At 45.5% G+C, this 17,842-nt stretch overlaps 1 protein-coding gene across 6 annotated transcripts; it reads right to left on the minus strand.

The window, feature by feature from the left end:
• Positions 1–5,316: 5,316 nt before the first annotated feature.
• Positions 5,317–17,044, minus strand: LOC119623524 (class I histocompatibility antigen, Gogo-B*0103 alpha chain). Of its 6 annotated transcripts, none has more exons than XR_012089102.1 (9): positions 17,015–17,044; positions 16,454–16,661; positions 16,056–16,325; positions 15,535–15,810; positions 14,685–14,960; positions 14,464–14,580; positions 13,836–14,022; positions 9,526–9,734; positions 5,317–7,104 (listed from the first exon to the last, which is right to left on the minus strand). XR_012089102.1 is itself a non-coding variant. In XM_073005834.1 (9 exons), exons 1-8 carry the CDS (start codon positions 17,027–17,029, stop codon positions 13,840–13,842), a joined length of 1,176 nt encoding a protein of 391 aa, XP_072861935.1. In that variant the 5' UTR covers positions 17,030–17,044; the 3' UTR covers positions 13,256–13,673; positions 13,836–13,839. The 6 variants fall into 6 exon arrangements, 4 of the variants coding, with proteins under 4 accessions (XP_072861932.1, XP_072861935.1, XP_072861934.1 ...); XR_012089103.1 differs by having other exon boundaries at positions 9,526–9,773; XM_073005834.1 differs by lacking the exons at positions 5,317–7,104; positions 9,526–9,734 and adding an exon at positions 13,256–13,673 and having other exon boundaries at positions 13,836–13,883; positions 13,990–14,022; positions 15,598–15,810.
• Positions 17,045–17,842: the final 798 nt, after the last annotated feature.

Here is a 17,842-nt window from a genome sequence, read left to right on the forward strand (position 1 = left end):
AAGGCTTTAGAATAGGTTCCTTGGTCCAAATGAAACAGTATACTTCATCATCTGTTGCTTTTTCTCATTTTTAGTCCTCTCATATCCTTCCAATATTTTAACATGTCCTAAATGACTATTAGAGTTGATTTCACTGTCTGCCTTTTCCTTTTTACCTTCTATCTTACTCAGGGTATTTCCCATGTTGAATATTGGTTAGGCTCAGTCACTTGAACTAGAGATTTCCCACCTATCCTTCCCTGGAGGTTTAATCCCTACCCTGGAGATTCCTTGCACTCTTCTCCTTTTGCTTCATCCACTCTGGCTGCTTTCCCAGAGGAAATTAGGGTCCACTTAGCATCAGCGGGACTGTATAAACTCCAACATCAGGATCCCTACAAGAGGGCCACCATAAGCCGTATGAGGTGACTATGGAACCGCAGATTGAACTCATTCACCCTGCACAGCAGTAGTGCTTGTTACCTTTCACACCCTCTCACCTCCAGAATATCCTGTCCACCAAGGAAATACTGTTGCCCTTGTGACTTTTTTTTTTTTTTTTACCTTGGTCTGTGCACAGAGTTACCTGGTCGTTGTGGTACTTGCAGGCCTTCTCCTTCCACATTGATGAGAGCCTGGATTTATTCGTCACAATGGGTAATCTCAATCTCCCATCCCTGGAGCCACCATAGTGGGGCAGTGGGGTGTGCCTACCCTAGATGGGGTGACCAAGCCCACTTCTCAAAGGAGAACGGGAATGCTAGATGAGCCATCAGAAAATTATTAGAAATAAAGCTCAGAGTCACAAAGAAAATAAACACTTGAACAAAGGATATCTCAGCAAGGCAATTTTTACTTCTGCAGAAGGGAGCTACCCATAAGCCTGATTGCCACAAGAGCACCCAGAACAAAGGAAAGCAGGGGTTTTTATTCCTAAAGCAAGTTGTTTCTACTATTGTGTCCTGTCTCCATTGGCTGGAACTGGACCACACAATCTAAACTGATCCCAGTTGGCTGAAAACTTAAACTTTTCCAAATAAGGTAAAGGCCCAATGGGGAACAAAGCAAAGGAGGGAGTTGCTTGTGGGAAACCAGGAAGACAATAATATTTCCAGATAAGGAAAGAGTATAGGCTGCAAGCTGGGACACGACTGGGCATGTCCAAGCAGATCCAGGCAGACTAGGGAACAAAGGAGTTAGGCCTTGGTTCAAGTACAAGAACATAGAATGTGTTTATTTCCTTACTGTATGTAGCAACTACTTGGGGGCACAATAAGGAGTCATTAGTAAGATAGAAGATTTGTTAGTATGAAGAGCGAGGGAAACTTAAAGGAAGCTTTTAAGAGGAACTATCTTCTTTTTTTTTTTTTTTTGAGACGGAGTCTTGCTCTGTCGCCCGGGCTGGAGTGCAGTGGCCGGATCTCAGCTCACTGCAAGCTCCGCCTCCCGGGTTTACGCCATTCTCCTGCCTCAGCCTCCCGAGTAGCGGGGACTACAGGCGCCCGCCACCTCGCCCGGCTAGTTTTTTGTGTTTTTAGTAGAGACGGGGTTTCACCGTGTTAGCCAGGATGGTCTCGATCTCCTGACCTCGTGATCCGCCCATCTCGGCCTCCCAAAGTGCTGGTATTACAGGCTTGAGCCACCGCGCCCGGCGGAACTATCTTCTTAACACTTATCATTCTAAACCAAAAAGGAAAACTTTGAAGAGGAACTTTTATTCTTAACAAATTTTCTCTCTTTTTTTTCCAGGTTTGTTTAGCTAGTGGTTTGTCAATTTTCTTTATGTTTTAGAAGAACAAACTTTTCACTTTGTTGATCATTTACATGGTTTTTAAAAGCTTTTATTTAGTTCTACTATGATCTTTATTATTTCTTTTCTGCTAAATTTGGATGAGTTTTTTTCTTGCTTTTCTAGTTCCTTGAGGTTCATTGTTATATTGTTAATTTGTAATGTTTCTACTTTTCTTAGGTAGGTATTCATTGCTATAAACCTCCCTTTTAGCCCTGTTTAGCTGTATCCCACAGGTTTTGGTATGTTGCGTTTCCATTTTCATTTGTTTCAAGAAACTTTTTGATTTATATCTTAATTTCTCTGTTTACTCAATGGTTATTCAGGAGCATGTTGTTTAATTTCTATGTATTGGCGTAGTTGCCATCATTTCTCTTGGTGTACAGTTCTAGTTTTATTCCATTGTGGCCAGAGAAGATATTTAATATTTCAATTTTTGAAAATTTATTGAGACTTGTTTTGTGGCTTAATATAGGCTCTCTCCCAGAAAATGTTCCATGTGTTCATGAAAAGAGTGTATATTCTGTAGTGTTAGATAGAATGCTGTGTAAATATCTGTTAGCTTTATTTGGTGTAAAATTCAGTTTAAATTCAATGTTTCTTTCTTGATTTTCTGTGTAGATAATCTGTCTCATGCTGAGGTTGGGATGTTGAGTCCCCTTCTCTTATTGTGTTGGAGTCTATCTCTCTTGCTAGATGTAGTAATACTTGTTTTATGAATCTAGGAGCTCCAGTGCTTAGTGCATATATATTTAAAATTGTTCTATTCTCTTCTTGGATGGATCTCTTTATGATTATGTGATGGCTTTCCTTATCTTTTAAGAAAATTGTTCTTGACTTAGTTTATTTTATCTGCTATAAGTATAGCTACTCCTGCTCACTTTTGGTTTCCATTTGCATAGATAACCTCTTGCCATTCTTTTACTTTCTGTCTCTATGGATTGTGGTGCGGCGGTATTACCGGTGAGTTTTTTTGTAAGCAGAATATAGTTAGATCATGTTTTCTACCCATTCAACCATTCTAAATCTTAAAAGTGGAGAATTTAATCTGTTTACATTCCAGATTTTTATTAATATGTGGGGCTTTGTGCCAAGACCAGCTCAGTTGGGGAGACGCTAACCCAGTGGCACTAGAGGAATTAAAGACACACACACAGAAATATAGAGATGTGAAGTGGGAAATCATGGGTCTCACAGCCTTCAGAGCAGACAGCCTCGAACAGAGATTTACCCACATATGTATTAACTCAAGCCAGTGATAAGCATTGTTTCTATAGATTATAGATTAACTAAAAGTATTCCTTACAGGAAGCAAAGGGATGGGCCAAAATAAAGGTATGTGTTTGGCTAGTTATCTGCAGCAGGAGCATGTCCTTAAGGCACAGATCACTCATGCTATTGTTTGTGGTTTAAGAATGACTTTAAGCAGTTTTCTGCCCCAGGTGGGCCAGGTATTCCTTGCCTTCATTCCAGTAAACCCACAACCTTCCAGCGTGGACATCATGGCCATCATGAACATGTCACAGTGCTCCAGAGATTTTGTTTCTAGTCAGTTTTGGGGCCAGTTTATGGCCAGATTTTGGGGGGCCTGTTCCCAACAGCTTTGTTCCTGTCACATTGTTGTTTTCTGGTTGTTTTATATGTCCTTTGTTACTATCTTTTTCTCATATTGCTTGTCATTAAGGTTTAGTGGATTTTTGTACTAGGACCATTTGAGACCTTTCCCTTCCTCTTCTGTGTGATTGCTTTACCAGTGAGTTTTATACTTGGGTATGTTTCCATGGTGATAATGTGGAAATGCTGAAAATGTTGTCCTTTCAATTCCAGGTTTAGGACTTTCTTGAGCATTTCCTGTAGGCCTTGTCTAGTGGTTATGAAGCCTTTCAGCATTTGCTTGTCTTGGAAAGATAATTTCTTTTTCAATTATGAAGAATAATTATGCTTGGTTTATTACTCTTGGCTTGGCAGTTCTTTTCTTTCAGAACTTTGATTATGCTATTCTATTCTCTTCTGGCTTGTAAGATTTCTTCTAAGAAATCTGCTGTTAGAGCTGGGCACTATGGCTCACACCTGTAATCCCAGCATTTTGGGAGGCTGAGGTGGGCGGATCATTAGGTCAAGAGATCGAGACCAACCTGGCCAACATGGTGAAATCCTGTCTCTACTATAAATACACACACAAAAAAAATTAGCTGGATGTCATGGCGTGTGCCTGTCATCCCAGCTACTTGGGAGGCTGAGGCAGGAGAATCACCTGAACCCAGGAGGCAGAGGTTATAGTGAACCGAGATTGTGCCACTGCACTCCAGTCTTGCAACATAGCAAGACTCTGTCTTAAGAAAAGAAAAAAGAAAAAAAAATCTGCTGTTAGTCTAATGGGGTTTCCTTTATAGGTAACTAAACGCTTTTCTCTTGCTATTTTTAGGATTTGCATTTTACATAGACTATAGAAAGTCTGATTACATGCCATGGAGAACAACTTTTTGCATTGTAGTTTTCTCAGAATTGTTGAACATTTTGTATCTGAATGTCTAAATCACTTGCTAGAGTTGGGAATTATTCATCTATTCTTTCATTAAATAGGTTTTCTAATGTGTTCTTTGTCTCTTTTCTCTTGAGGATACCAATAATTTGAATATTTGGTTGTTTATGTTGTACCAAATGTCACAAAGTCTTTGCTCATTCTTTTTGTGTGTGTGTTTTTGTCTTTTTGAATTATTTTACAATGTACATCTTCAAGATTTGGAATTCTTCCTTCTGCCTGACCTAGTATTGTTGGTTGTTGAAGCTTTCAAATGTATTTGGAATTTCATGTCATGAATTCTTTAATCCAGAATTTCTGTTTTTTTTTTTTAAATCTATATCTTTTGTGAACTTCTTATTCATATCCTGAATTATTTTTATGTTTTCTTTGTGTTTTTTCACAATTCTTTTGTATCTCACTGAACTTCTGTAAAATAAATGTTTTGAATCCTTTATCTGGAATCTTGATAATTTCTTTTTGATTAAGATCTATTGTGTTCCTTTGGGGCTTTTCTTTCTTTTTTGCTTTTTCATGTTTCTGTGTTCTAACATTAACATTTTTGCATCTGATATAACAGCCAGTTCTTCCTATTTTTGAATTTTGTTTCATTGTGGAGAACTTCTTCCTGAAGATAAGTCTATGGTGTTGGTTGTGTGGGGTACTTTGGATTTGATTCTGGGTGTAGTACACAGTAGAGTATTATGGTCTCTGTATAATTTCTTTGGCTGTAGACAATATTAATGGTATCTGTGATTTCTTCTGTGCATTAGGGTGTGGTTATTAGTGAGACTGTGGTGACGATGTGCTGGGGGGCTGGGATGCCACATGAGACAGTCTTCAGTCTCCAGTGGTGGCAGTGGCGTGATGAATGTTCCTATCTTTGTGCCCCAAGATGGTGTATATTGGTATTTGTGTTGGTGGTTCCTGGTGGGTTGATTCCTGGGCCTCTGGGTGGCTTGCTTGGTTGCCAGTAGTGGCAGTGGTTGACTGGGTGGGTGGGTGGGTGGGGTCTTTGTCTCCTGGGCAGCTAGCTTGGCAGTGGCAATGGTGGGCTGATTCTCTGGGTCCCAAGCAGTGTGCATTGTTAGCGGCAGCTGTGATAGGCTGGGTGGGATGCCCATAGGTGGTGTTTTCAGGTAAGTGACAGCTAAAGTGATAGCACCCAACCTCAGGTACCTAGGAGGAGTGTGCAGGTGCCCAAAGTGGTGGATTGGGTTGAGGAATTCCCAGGCCCCGGGGCTGCATTCTCTGTCTCAGTGGGAGGGGTCAATGAAGCTGTCTCTTCATCATCAAATGCTATGCCAACTAGTCCCTTAATTTTCTTTTTGACTAGAGGACTGAAACATTTATTATAGTTTAGATCTGCTGGTTGTTTTTTTACTCACTGTATGTCTAAAATCCCTTTGTTTGTTTATTTGTTTGTTTGTTTGTTTCTGAGACAGAATCTCACTCTATTGCCCAGGCTGGAGTGCAATGGTGTGATCTGGGCTCACTGCAACCTCCGCCTCCCGTGTTCAAGTGATTCTCCTTCCTCAGCCTCCTGAGCAGCTGGAATTACAGGTGCGTGCCACCATGCCTAGCTAATTTTTGTATTTTTAGTAGAGACAAGGTTTCACCATGTTGGTTAGGCTGGTCTTGAACTCCTGAGTTCGTGATCTGCCCACCTCAGTCTCCCAAAGTGTTGGGATGACAGGCATGAGCCACCGCACCTGGCCTAAAATCCCTTTATTTTTTGATAGATATATTCGAGGTGTGTTAGCTTAATTTAATCATCACACAAGGTATACATATATCAATACATCAAACAATATCTCACAAATGTATTATACTTTGTCAATTAAAATTATACATATATATTTGAAAAAGGTATTGTTTTCCGGGAATAGAATCTAGTTTCACAGCATTTTCCTTTTAGGACTCTAAAGATGTTGCTCATCTGTCTCCTTATATGTATTGTTTCCAATGAAATACCTGCTGTCATCTGTATTATTATTATTAGTTTTTTCACTTTCTGCTTTTTCAATTTTCTCTTCTTCTGTGCTTTTCAATAAATACATGTTTGTTTGTTTTTTACCCAGAATTATAGAGTAAACTTGAGAAACAATCTATAGGGAGGGCTTTTTGACTATTGGTTGTAAATTTTTAGAAACAGTTGTTTGCTACTTGTTTTATTCGGTCACAGGCTAATTTCCTCAGAGTATTCTTATATTGAAGAATGTCATAATTCATTTTTTTGGTCCTCCCTAAAACCAAAAAAACCCTAAAAGAAAACCTAGACGATACCATTCAGGCCACAGGCATAGGCAAGGACTTCATGGCTAAAACACCAAAAGCAATGGCAACAAAAGCCAAAATACACAAATGGGATCTAATTAAACTAAAGAGCTTCTGCACTGCAAAAGAAACTACCATCAGAGTGAACAGGCAACCTACACAATGGGAGAAAATTTTTACAATCTACTCATCTGACAAAGGACTAATATCCAGAATCTACAAAGAACTTAAACAAATTTACAAGAAAAAATCAAACAAAAAGTGGGCAAAGGATATGAACAGACACTTCTCAAAAGAAAACATTTATGTAGCAAACAGACACATGAAAAAATGCTCATCATCACTGGCCATCAGAGAAATGCAAATCAAAACCACAATGAGATACCATCTCACATCAGTTAGAATGGCGATCATTAAAAAGTCAGGAAACAATAGGTGCTGGAGAGGATGTGGAGAAATAGGAACACTTTTACTCTGTTGATGAGACTGTAAACTAGTTCAACCATTGTGGAAGACAGTGTGGCAATTCCTCAAGGATCTAGAACAGAAATACCATTTGACATAGTGATCCCATTACTGGGTATATACCCAAAGGATTATAAATCATGCTGCTATAAAGACACATGTAAATGTATGCTTATTGCAGCAGTATTCACAATAGCGATGACTTGGAAGCAACCCAAATGTCCTTTGTAGGGACATGGATGAAGCTGGAAACCATCATTTTCAGCAGACTATCGCAAGGACAGAAAACCAAACACTGCATGTTCTCACTCACAGGTGGGAATTGAACAATGAGAACACTTGGACACAGGGTGGGGAACATCACACACCAGGGCCTATCATGGGGTAGGATCAGTGGGGAAGGATAGCATTAGGAGATATACCTAATGTAAATGACGAGTTAATGGGTGCAGCATACCAACATGGCACATGTATACATATGTAACAAACCTGCACCTTGTGCACATGTACCCTAGAACTTAAAGTATAATTATAATAAAAAAAAAAATTATTGGTCATCTTGGCTAAAGCATGGTGCCTAGATAGGTAGTCAAGCATTATTCTGGGTGATTTGTGAGGATATTTGTTGGATGAGATTAACATATAAATAGCTAGACTTTGAATAAAGTAGATTGATGTCTATAATGTCAGTGGGCTTCATTCCATTCATTGAAGGTGTAAATTAAACAAAACACTAACTTTCCTCGAGGAAGAGGGAACTCTGCAGCAGATAGCACTGGGATTTGAACTGAAGTATCAGTCAACTGACCCACAAACAGCTGGTTGGTTTGTGTAGAGCGTTTGCAAGATGAATGGACAACATCCTGTTTGGAAGTCCACCTCTTTTATCACAGAAGGTAAAAACAGAAGAGCTCTTGTGGACTTAATTGCATAGTGTTTTCTTAGCAGTGGTGGAAGAATTGAACAATGATAAAGCTCCTATGTTTTAGTTTTTACTGATTTATAGGGAGTGACTAATGGCCTGGCCGTATAAGTAATCAGGAGAGCAATGGGAAAGTTACCTATGAAAAGAATGCCCATATGAGGCAAGTCCTATGGAAATCACTATGGTAATTTGAGGGGTTGATTAATGTAAGATCTGTTGGTTCCTGATATAGATTGGATGTTGTTCTTGTGCAGATCTCATGTCGAGATGTGATCCCCAGCATTATAGGTGGGGCCTGGAGGGAGGGAGGTGGTTGGATCATGAGGTCAGTTTCTCATGAATCATTTGGCACCGTCCCCTCAGTGCTGTTCAGGGCCCCTCAGAATAACTCCCTTCCAGGTTTGGAAGGTGATTGAAATCAACAAGAATTTATCTCCAAGTGTTTGCCAGCTGCCCCTGAAATTCCAGCTATGAGACTGGCTGAGGCAGAAGGATATCTTGAGTCCAGGAGTTAGATTTTAGCCTGAGCAACATTTGAGGCCAGCCAGGGAAACATCAAGACCACATCTCAAAAGCAACAACAACAACAAAATCCACGTTTGCTTGTGGTGATCACCTGAGTCCATGAAATAAGTAGACATTGGGGCCTTAGCAATGCAGAGATAGGTGGAATCAAGACATATTTCTCTTGCATTCCACACATCACAGCACAAAATACACATAAGAAGGGCTTTCTTTAACAGAAAAGAGAGATAGCATATGGCTATGTGGCAGATTCTTTTGTGGGAAGGCCTTGAAACTACATAGCTGGCAAGTTAGACTGATACCATTAGCCCCAGGAAGCAGCAAATGGGTCTTGGCAGGAATAGATCCTCACCCTGGAGTGGGCTTTGTTCAGCTGGTGGTAGGTGTGTTACCAAACTAAACTGGGGTCCACTCACCTGGGGCAGTAAAAGCAAACATCCACACTGAGATTATAGTGGGAGAAAGGAGGGCATTTATGTGCAGGGCGCCAAACAAGGAGAATCGGGCAACTCATGCTTAAGACCCACCCTTTTTGATGGCTCACAATCAAGGATTTTTAAAGGCGGGGGCAAATTTTGGGAAAGCAGAGTTACAGGCAACATCATAAATCAATGCCTAGAAGTGACACACTGCTTCGGCCTTAAAAGGTGGAAAATCCTGTTGAGGGAGCTTACAGGTCTTAAGTAGATTTAAAGATTCTCTGATTTGTGATAGATAAGGAAGCAAAGGTTCCTTACACAGCTAGGGGAGTAGAGAGGAATGTTCAGGCCTGGCCTATAGCCTTGACTCTCTCCAGTCCCCTCAGGAAGAAATTTAGAACAAAGAACAGCGGTCAGATTTCAGTCCTCAGTTTCCCCTTATCTGTGGTCTCCCTGTCAGTAGATCTATTAGGTGGGATTCCATGTTTCTGAAAAACAACTCAGGGACATATATTAAGATGTTACTTTTAGTTTCTATAGAGAATCAAACATCTTGTGACTCTAACTTTCTTAGCTATTGTTTTAAGCTATCATTACCTTCTTGTTTATAACATCACTCACTTACTTTTTAGGGCTGGCCAGGTGCCTGGAATTTCTCTTGAAGAAACTGAATGTTTTTCTTTATTTCCAGGTTGGGAGTCCATGGCAGGCTTCTAAGAGAGGTTCCTCCTTTATCTCAGATGCAAAAGCTCGGAGTGCTACAAAGAACTTGAATGGGACGTACTGCAACCATGTAGACCACCGAGTCACATTTCTTTACACTGGAAAATGCACCTGCTCAAAATGTCCAACAATGGTCAGAGAGACATCCTCCTAAAAGGAAGAGTTCCATAGAGAATTAAAATAGCCAGTTGAAACATTGGGTGTATAAAGCAAGGGTGGGCTTATACACCTTCATGAGTGTGCTCACACTTGACATGAGAGTATCCTCTCTTTTCCTGGTGGATCAGGGGAAGGTGCTGGTGTGATCTACATATATTCCTTCCCATGGTGGGAGGACACTGGAACAATGACTGTAATTCACCTCAACTTGCTTTTCTCATCCCTGATGCAGTGGTCCCAGGATTAGGGATGCAAATAGAGTCCAGAAACAGGAATTATTCCTAAGCAAGAAACTGTAAATATATTTTATGTCCTTTATGTAATAATTCCTAAGGGCCTGGAGAAGAAGGTTGTGCCTTCACTGCATCTGGCAAAGTTGGGGCTAACACTGAATGCAGCTGTATTGCCTGGGGTCAGATAGCCACCCAGTTCTCTACCTGCATAACCCTACCCTCTATGAACTGGAATGGATGATGCGAGACAATTGCTAGAACAGTATTGGTCCCCGAAGTCTAAGCCAGTACAGCAGCAGAATGTAGTGTTCCTTCCAAAATTATAAATGTTTAGTATAAATGAAGAGAAGGAGAAATAGTAGCTGAGGGTAAATGAATTAATAAATGGGTTATGTAATAAGGAAAATCTAGTGTTACATGAACTACTCGAAAGCAGTATAAGCAAGAGATGGTATTGTCTCTTAGCTCAATTTCACCAGATACCTGAAAGGGTGCAGTAATATTTTGCTGAGACTATGCCTGTTTTGGGACTGCCCGGGGATCATTGTTAATCACCAAAGAGGATTCTGGTAATGTACCAGGATCTTTTCACTGTTATGACTCTTCTGGTGTAGGAGATCTGTGATTGGCCAGGCACAGTGGCTCACGCTTGTGATTCCATCAGTTTGGGAGCCAATAGTAGGAAGATTGTTTAAGGCCAGGAGTTTGAGACCAGCATGGGCAAAATGCTGAGACCCATTCCTACAAAGTATTTAAAAATTAGTTGGATATGGTGGTGTGCACCTGTAATGCTATCTACTTAGGAGGCTGAGGCAGAAGGATCACTCGAGTCCAGGAATTCAAGGTTACAGTGAGCTATGATTGTGCCACTGCATTCTACCCCGGGCAACAGAGCAAGAGATTATCTCTAAAATAAAATAATAAATATTATAAAAAGAGATAATGTGGTCGAAACCAGGGTGTGATCTGTGGTCCAATAACAATATTTGGTCTTTGTCCCTGTTTCCTGACAATCAGGTTCTAAAACATTTCCAATCTCCTCAGTGATAAACATGACTTCAATATGGCAGGGGGCTTAGAAAATACTCAGGCCACTCCCCAGAAACCCTGTCTCAGAGTATTATGCACAAGACCAGCGAATCATTTACATAACAAGCCCTAGAGGTAAGGCTGATGCTCAGACATGTGGGATCCTGGTGTTCTTGCTACTCCAAGTGTGATCTGGAGAACAGCAATATGAGCTCCAGCCTTGTCATAAATACAGAATCTCTTGCTTGACTCCAGACTTCCTGGATCTCAGCACCACGTCTGGGTGATCCCTGTGCACATGGGAGTTCCTTGTCTAAGTGTCCTCTAGACTTAGGGTCAGAACTGTGCAGTCTGCTCTGGGTGTGGTCTGATCACATCCCTTAGAACTGGAGGTCCAGGGTTCAGTCTGTGTCCTCATTGTTTTCCACAGTCAATCACTCCCTTGGTTCCCTCATCCATGCTTGAGGTTTTAAGTATCGTTTATGTGGTGTGACCTCCTAAATCTTTTTCTCCTGCCCAGTCTATTTCTCCTTTCCTTTAAACTCTGGGGTTGTCTGTCCAAATTCCACCCCAGCTCCCTCACCTGCATTCCTACTAGACATCTCCACTGAGTGCCTGTGATGCCCCCTCCTCAGTATGCTCCTGCCAGAGTCTCCCCATCTCCACTGACAGCAGCTCCATCCTTCCTTCTACTCACTCATTTTACAACTACGGGCGTCCTTGATTCGTCTTTCTCACACCACAGATACAATACATTGACAAATGCTGTGAGTCCATCTTCAAATGCATCCAGAATCCCCTCACGTCCCACTATTTCCCCTGCTCACAGCCCAGTCAAGGTAACTGACATCTCCAGCCTGAAACAGTGCACTGGCTTCCTACTGTTTTCCCCGCTGCCTCCCTCGTCCCTCATCTCTCAATTCTGTTGTCAGCACAGCAGTCAGAGAGATCCTTTTAAAACATAAGTTATATCATGGCCCTCCTTCTGCTCAAAACTGTCCTTTAACTCTTCATCCCACTCAGAGTAAAGGTCAGATCCAACCCCATTCCCCTCAAGCCCACCTGCTCTGGCCGCACCTCTGACCTCACCTCAGTTTGTCTGTCCAGCCCTCCTGGCCTCCTTGCTCTTCTGGGAACACAGACACCTTCCTGCCATAGTGCATTTGGACTGGAGGATCCTCTACCTGGAAAGAACTTCCCCAGACATCCTCATGTCCCTCAAATCCTTCCTCAGAGGTCACCTTTGCAACAAGGCACACACTGACTACCCAGCACAACAGCCACCTTCCCTGTCCCCACTGCCCACATCCTGGATCACCTGCCTCACAGCACTTACCACCTTCTAGCACTTTCCTTCCTTACTCTGGTTATAGCGTATCTATCGTCTGCCTCTTCCCACTGGAACATAGGCTACAAAAGACCAGAGACTTTTCTGATTTTACTTCAGTGGTGTTCCCAGATGCAGAACCATTCTGTCCCACGTCTGGCCAATGACAAAGGTCAGTTGAATGAATGATCACTGTAGAGCACCTCCCTATTCTAAAGACAGTATCTTTATTAACATAGCCTTAGGCCAAATGCTGCTTTGTGGCAGCTTCAGCACAAGGTCCCCTCACACTAAGATAGAGACCGCCTATGTTTTTCTCAGCAGTGCTGCTTGTTTGTCCTCCCTCCCCCATCCCTCTTTCTACAGCAACGCCCCCCGCACCCCCCACCCCAGCACACTGCAACTCACAACCAGGTTCTCTCTTCAGGAAAGAACAGTCCTTGATGATGGGTCCAATTTCACAGACAAACATAAGTCTAAATTAGACTCTGCTTTATAAATTCATGAGTTGGGATTGGATTCAGCACCAAGATCACTAGAACCAGGGCAGGGAGAGAGGGCAGGAGAGCAGAGCAGAACAGAAGCTCTAGAAGCAGGGCAGGAGGTGAATGACTCTGAAAATTTGTCTCAGAATACACAGAGACCCCCGTATGCAGGGGCTGCCCTCGGTAATGTCTGAGCCTCTGTGGTCACAGCTCCTGCTGGACAAGTTTCCACTGAAGGGACAAGGACGATGGAGCAGTGAAGGTGACTCAGTCGAGGACTGACCACACAAAGTCCATGAAGAACTGAACAGCAACTAGGTACAGGCACAGTCCACACTGGGCTCCTCACTGCCTTCTCCACCCCCACCCGCAACAGACTCAGCACAGCGAACATGCGGATTCTGGAAGGTTCTCAGGTCTTTATTTGCTCTCTCAAATTCCAGGAATTGATTTATTTAATTAGTCCATCAACCTCTCATAGCAGATATTTGAGAAAACAAATTTATATTCAGATTCTTATTTTTAGTAGGGAAGTAAGAAGTTGCAGCTCAGTGCACATAAAGCTGAGACTGAGATGGAGACATCCAGCCCCATCTCTCTGGAACAGGAAAGATGACTCGGGGGTAAACACAAGTCAGTGTGGGAACAGGGGTCACGGTGGACACGGGGGTGGGCTGTCTCTCCACCTCCTCACATTATGCTAACAAGGACACAGACACATTCAGATGCCTTTGCAGAAAGAGATGCCAGAGTCTCTTTAAAAGGGAGGCATGAAGAAATCCTGCATCTCAGTTCCACACAAGACAATTGTCTCAAGCTACAGAAAACAAGTAATGAACAAAAAAATTCAAGTCAGTCATGGTAAGTGATGACACTCTCAACAACCCATCACACACTTGAAATGTTACAATCAAAGAATCTCCATTACCGAAGCCTTTCCCCTCTGCCCCCCACCCCCACTAAACGCCAAGAATCTCACCTCTTCAAGCCATGAGAGACACATCAGAGCCCTGGGCACTGTCGCTGGCTGGGGTAGAACAAAAACAGGAGCTGGTCAGAGCCCTCAGGAGACATGGGACAGGAGGAATTACGGGATGGGTGAGCTCCTCCACACTCCCACTCCCACCACTTACACGCAGCCTGAAAGTAGCTCCCTCCTTTTCCACCTGTGGGAAGAAAATGTCCTGTGAGGGGGCTAGGAGGAAGCAGGGTCATGAGATCTTAGAGGAACCTCCTAGTCTTGGACCCAAGAGAAATTTCCAGAACTATGACTACAGACCCAGGGCAGGATCAGGGAACAGGAGGAAAGCAGCTGTGTGTCCTGGACCAACTGCCCTCCCAAGGTCTGTCCTTAGTAGGGACCTTCCCCTGACTCGTAAATGCTGGAATCAGGACCCCAGTACCACAATCATCAAGGTGATACATCCATCCTTCACTGTCACATGTGCTGCACAGAAGAGTAAGTGCTGGCACACAGGGCCCTAGGCTGGGTTAGCCCCTGTGTGGATGCTGCTTCCCAGTAATGAGGCAGTGAACACTTCTACCTGAGGTTTGAAACCCCCAGTGGGACAAGAAAACCCAGACCCCACCCCACACCCCTTCCCTACCTGAGCTCTTCCTCCTCCACATCACAACAGCAACCAGAGCTCCGGTGACCACAACTGCTAGGACAGCCAGGCCAGCAACAATGCCCACGATGGGGATGGTGGACTGGGAAGATGGCTCTGGGAAAGGAGGGGAAGGTGAGGGGCCCTGACCCTGCTGAAGGGCTCCAGAAGGGCTCCTGCTTTCCCTGAGAAGAGACAAGACCCCTCATCCCCCTCCTTACCCCATCTCAGGGTGAGGGGCTCCAGCAATCCCTCGTGCTGCACATGGCACGTGTATCTCTGCTCTTCTCCAGAAGGCACCACCACAGCTGCCCACTTTTGGAAGGTTCCATCTCCTCCTGGCCTGGTCTCCACAAGCTCGGTGTCCTGAGTTTGCTCCTCCCCATCCCGCTGCCAGGTCAGTGTGATCTCCGCAGGGTAGAAGCCCAGGGCCCAGCACCTCAGGGTGGCCTCATGGTCAGAGACGGGGTGGTGGGTCACGTGTGTCTTTGGGGGATCTGATGGGAAGAGTCAGAAAATTCAGGCGCTTTGCATCTCTCATGGGACACCCCACCAGCACGCATGTGACCACCCTGAGAATGGACAGGAAACCTCGTGTGGGGAAGGGAGCACAGAAGCCAGACACCAGCCTGGACACAGGCATCTGGGATAATCTCCTATTCCTTGGAGAGTTCTAGTCTCTGAGGGAGGAACAGGGACTTCTGGTCCTGACCTGAGTGGAGGCCGAGGGACTCAGAAAAGCTGGAATCAGACCTTCAAACGCATTGAGTGTGAGGCAGGGAACAAGGCCTGAGAGAAAAATTCACAGTGCCTAAGGCTGCTGCAGGGGTCAGAGGACCCCTGATCTGTATTCTGGGGACTGTCTTCCCCTCCATTTCCTCAGAGACGTCATCCCTTAATTGTCCTAGAGAGCGGAGGGGGCCCTCAGAGGAAACTCAGGAAAACTCATGCCATTCTCCATTCAAGGGAGGGCGACATTCTAGTGCTGATCCCATTTTCCTCCCCTCCTCATGGGATGCCATCCCGGGCGCTCTAGACGTGATGGGGAAGGCTCTCCACTGCCCCTGGTACCCGCGCGCAGCAGGGACTCCTTCTGGTTCTCCAGGTATCTGCGGAGCCACTCCAGGCACTTGCCCTCCAGGTAGGCTCTCAGCTGCTCCGCCGCACGGGCCGCCTCCCACTTGCGCTGGGTGAACCGAGCCGCCATGTCCGCGGCGGTCCAGGAGCGCAGGTCCTCGTTCAGGGCGATGTAATCCTTGCCGTCGTAAGCGAACTGTTCATACCCGCGGAGGAGGCGCCCGTCGGGCCCCAGGTCACAGCCATACATCCACTGGAGGGTGTGAGACCCTGGCCCCGCCCCCGCGGTCAGCCCCGCCCACCGAGCCCCGCCCCGCCCCGACCAACCCGCGGGGATTTTGGCCTCAAGTGAAAATGAAACCGGGTAAAGGCGCCTGGGGCTCTTCCCGGTCGAGGGTCTGGGCGGGCCTCGCGGCTTCGGGGCGGATCTCGGACCTGGAAACTCAGGGAGACCCGGGCCGTCCGTGGGGGGTGGGGAGGGGTCGTGACCTGCGCCCCGGGCCGGGGCCACTCACCCCCCTCGCTCTGGTTGTAGTAGCGGAGCGCGGTCCTCAGGTTCCCTCGGTGAGTCTGTGCGTTGCCCTTGGCTCTCCGTGTCGCCTCTTCCCAATACTCTGGCCCCTCCTGCTCCATCCACGGCGCCCGCGGCTCCATCCTCGGACTCTCGGCGTCGCTGTCGAACCGCACGAACTGCGTGTCATCCACGTAGCCGACTTCGAGATACCAGGGTTCCCGGCGGCCGGGCCGGGACACGGCGGTGCTGAAATACCTCAAGGAGTGCGAGCCTGGGGGCGAGGAGAGGCTGAGACCCGCCCGACCCTCCTCCCCGCGCGGCTCCCCGGTCCTGCGCCCCCGCCTGCGGTCCCCTCGCTCCTCCCCGCAGAGGCCATTTCCCTCCCGACCCCGCACTCACCGGCCCAGGTCTGGGTCAGGGCCAGGGCCCCCGAGAGCAGCAGGAGGAGGGTTCGGGGCGCCATGACCCGCATCTCGGCGTCTGAGGAGACTCTGAGTCCGGATGGGCGGGTGGGGACTTTAGAACTGAGACCGCGGCGACGCTGATTGGCTTCTCTAGACATCCGACACCCAATGAGAGTGGGAACTGGGGACGCGTCACGAGTATCCTGGAGGAAGGACCCGACACAGGTTGGAAGAAGAAGTGAAACTACTGGAGTGGGGAATCCCCAACTCTGCGCCTCCGCAATGCAGACAAGGCTCTGGGAGCCTGAGACCCTGAGAGCCACGCTTGGGACCTGGGACTTCGTCCTGATCCCTCTTCTCCTACACCAAGCCTCTTTGTCACACTGTCTGCCTGAGTCCTGGAAAAGGATCTGTCTGTGGAAACCAGGGAGAGACCCCCAGGCTGCGCCCAGATCGTTCCCCTTCCCTACTCGTCCTGGAATCACTGTCCCTGAACTGGACTCCCTGCCTCCCACTCCTTACCTCTCCCCTTGGACCTTTGTGCAGGGAAACTCACCACAGGGAACTTCATGCCAGAGAGTGAGCTCGCCCTGGGAATGGAGGTGTAGAGACAGGGGTTTTCTCTCTAAACCTGGTGAAGTTTTGTCTGAAGGCACCACATAGAGATTCTCATAGACATGAAGTTTCCTTTTTGTTTATTAATACAGTAGGTAGCACAATATTGGTAATCCCTGAATGATTAGAAATCCAATTTGTAAAAGACCTGTGTCAAAACAGCATTACAAAGCTCCTAAGTTTTACTTTCCCAGACTATGGATCTGTGACTGAGTTGTTGCATTTAAAATTACGTTCATTCCCTAGTCCTAGTTTCTCTGTGTGAGTCCAGAACATCTCCTGAATACAAAGAAGCAGAGTTTGTTACTGTCTATTGCAACCGGGAGCCTGTAGTCATCACCTCAAAGTTGCGAGTGCTGCATGCAGTCCCAATGCTCTTCTCTTCACCGACGCTCAAGCACTGCCTGTTTTCTTGAACTATGCACATCTAAGCAGTGTGCATATTTTATCTGGACACTTGGTATTTTTGTAACTCTTTTTTTTTTTAATCGTAAGGAGCCAATTAGTTTTTAGGAAGTCCAACAAAATGTATTGAATACTGAATGCAAAGAACCCCCTGCTAGGCTCTTCCACTGCTTTAGAATTCTTTCCTCTCTTCTTTTCCTCACCTCCTGCTTCTCCAACCCTTCTCTCTGCCCCTCTCATCCTCACACCTCCCCCTTAGTCCCCGCTACCCTGTCACTCCTGAATTGTGGCACTAACACTGTCCCTCAGCTCCTGCCCATGTCTGTTCTCCCCACAGTGCTCAGCGGTCCTGCTAACGTGAGCA

The sequence above is a fragment of the Chlorocebus sabaeus genome, chromosome 17 (assembly GCF_047675955.1).
Source record: "Chlorocebus sabaeus isolate Y175 chromosome 17, mChlSab1.0.hap1, whole genome shotgun sequence".
NCBI classification, from domain to species: Eukaryota; Metazoa; Chordata; class Mammalia; order Primates; family Cercopithecidae; genus Chlorocebus; species Chlorocebus sabaeus.

What these genes read in the sequence shown, in the direction of transcription:
- LOC119623524 (XM_073005831.1), bottom strand. An exon ending in CTACAACCAGAGCGAGGGGG is followed by an intron (nt 15,811 to 16,055) that starts GTGAGTGGCCCC and finishes GGGCGGGGCCAG; the next exon opens with GGTCTCACACCCTCCAGTGG. An exon ending in GCCCCTCACCCTGAGATGGG is followed by an intron (nt 14,581 to 14,684) that starts GTAAGGAGGGGG and finishes CTCCTTTCCCAG; the next exon opens with AGCCATCTTCCCAGTCCACC.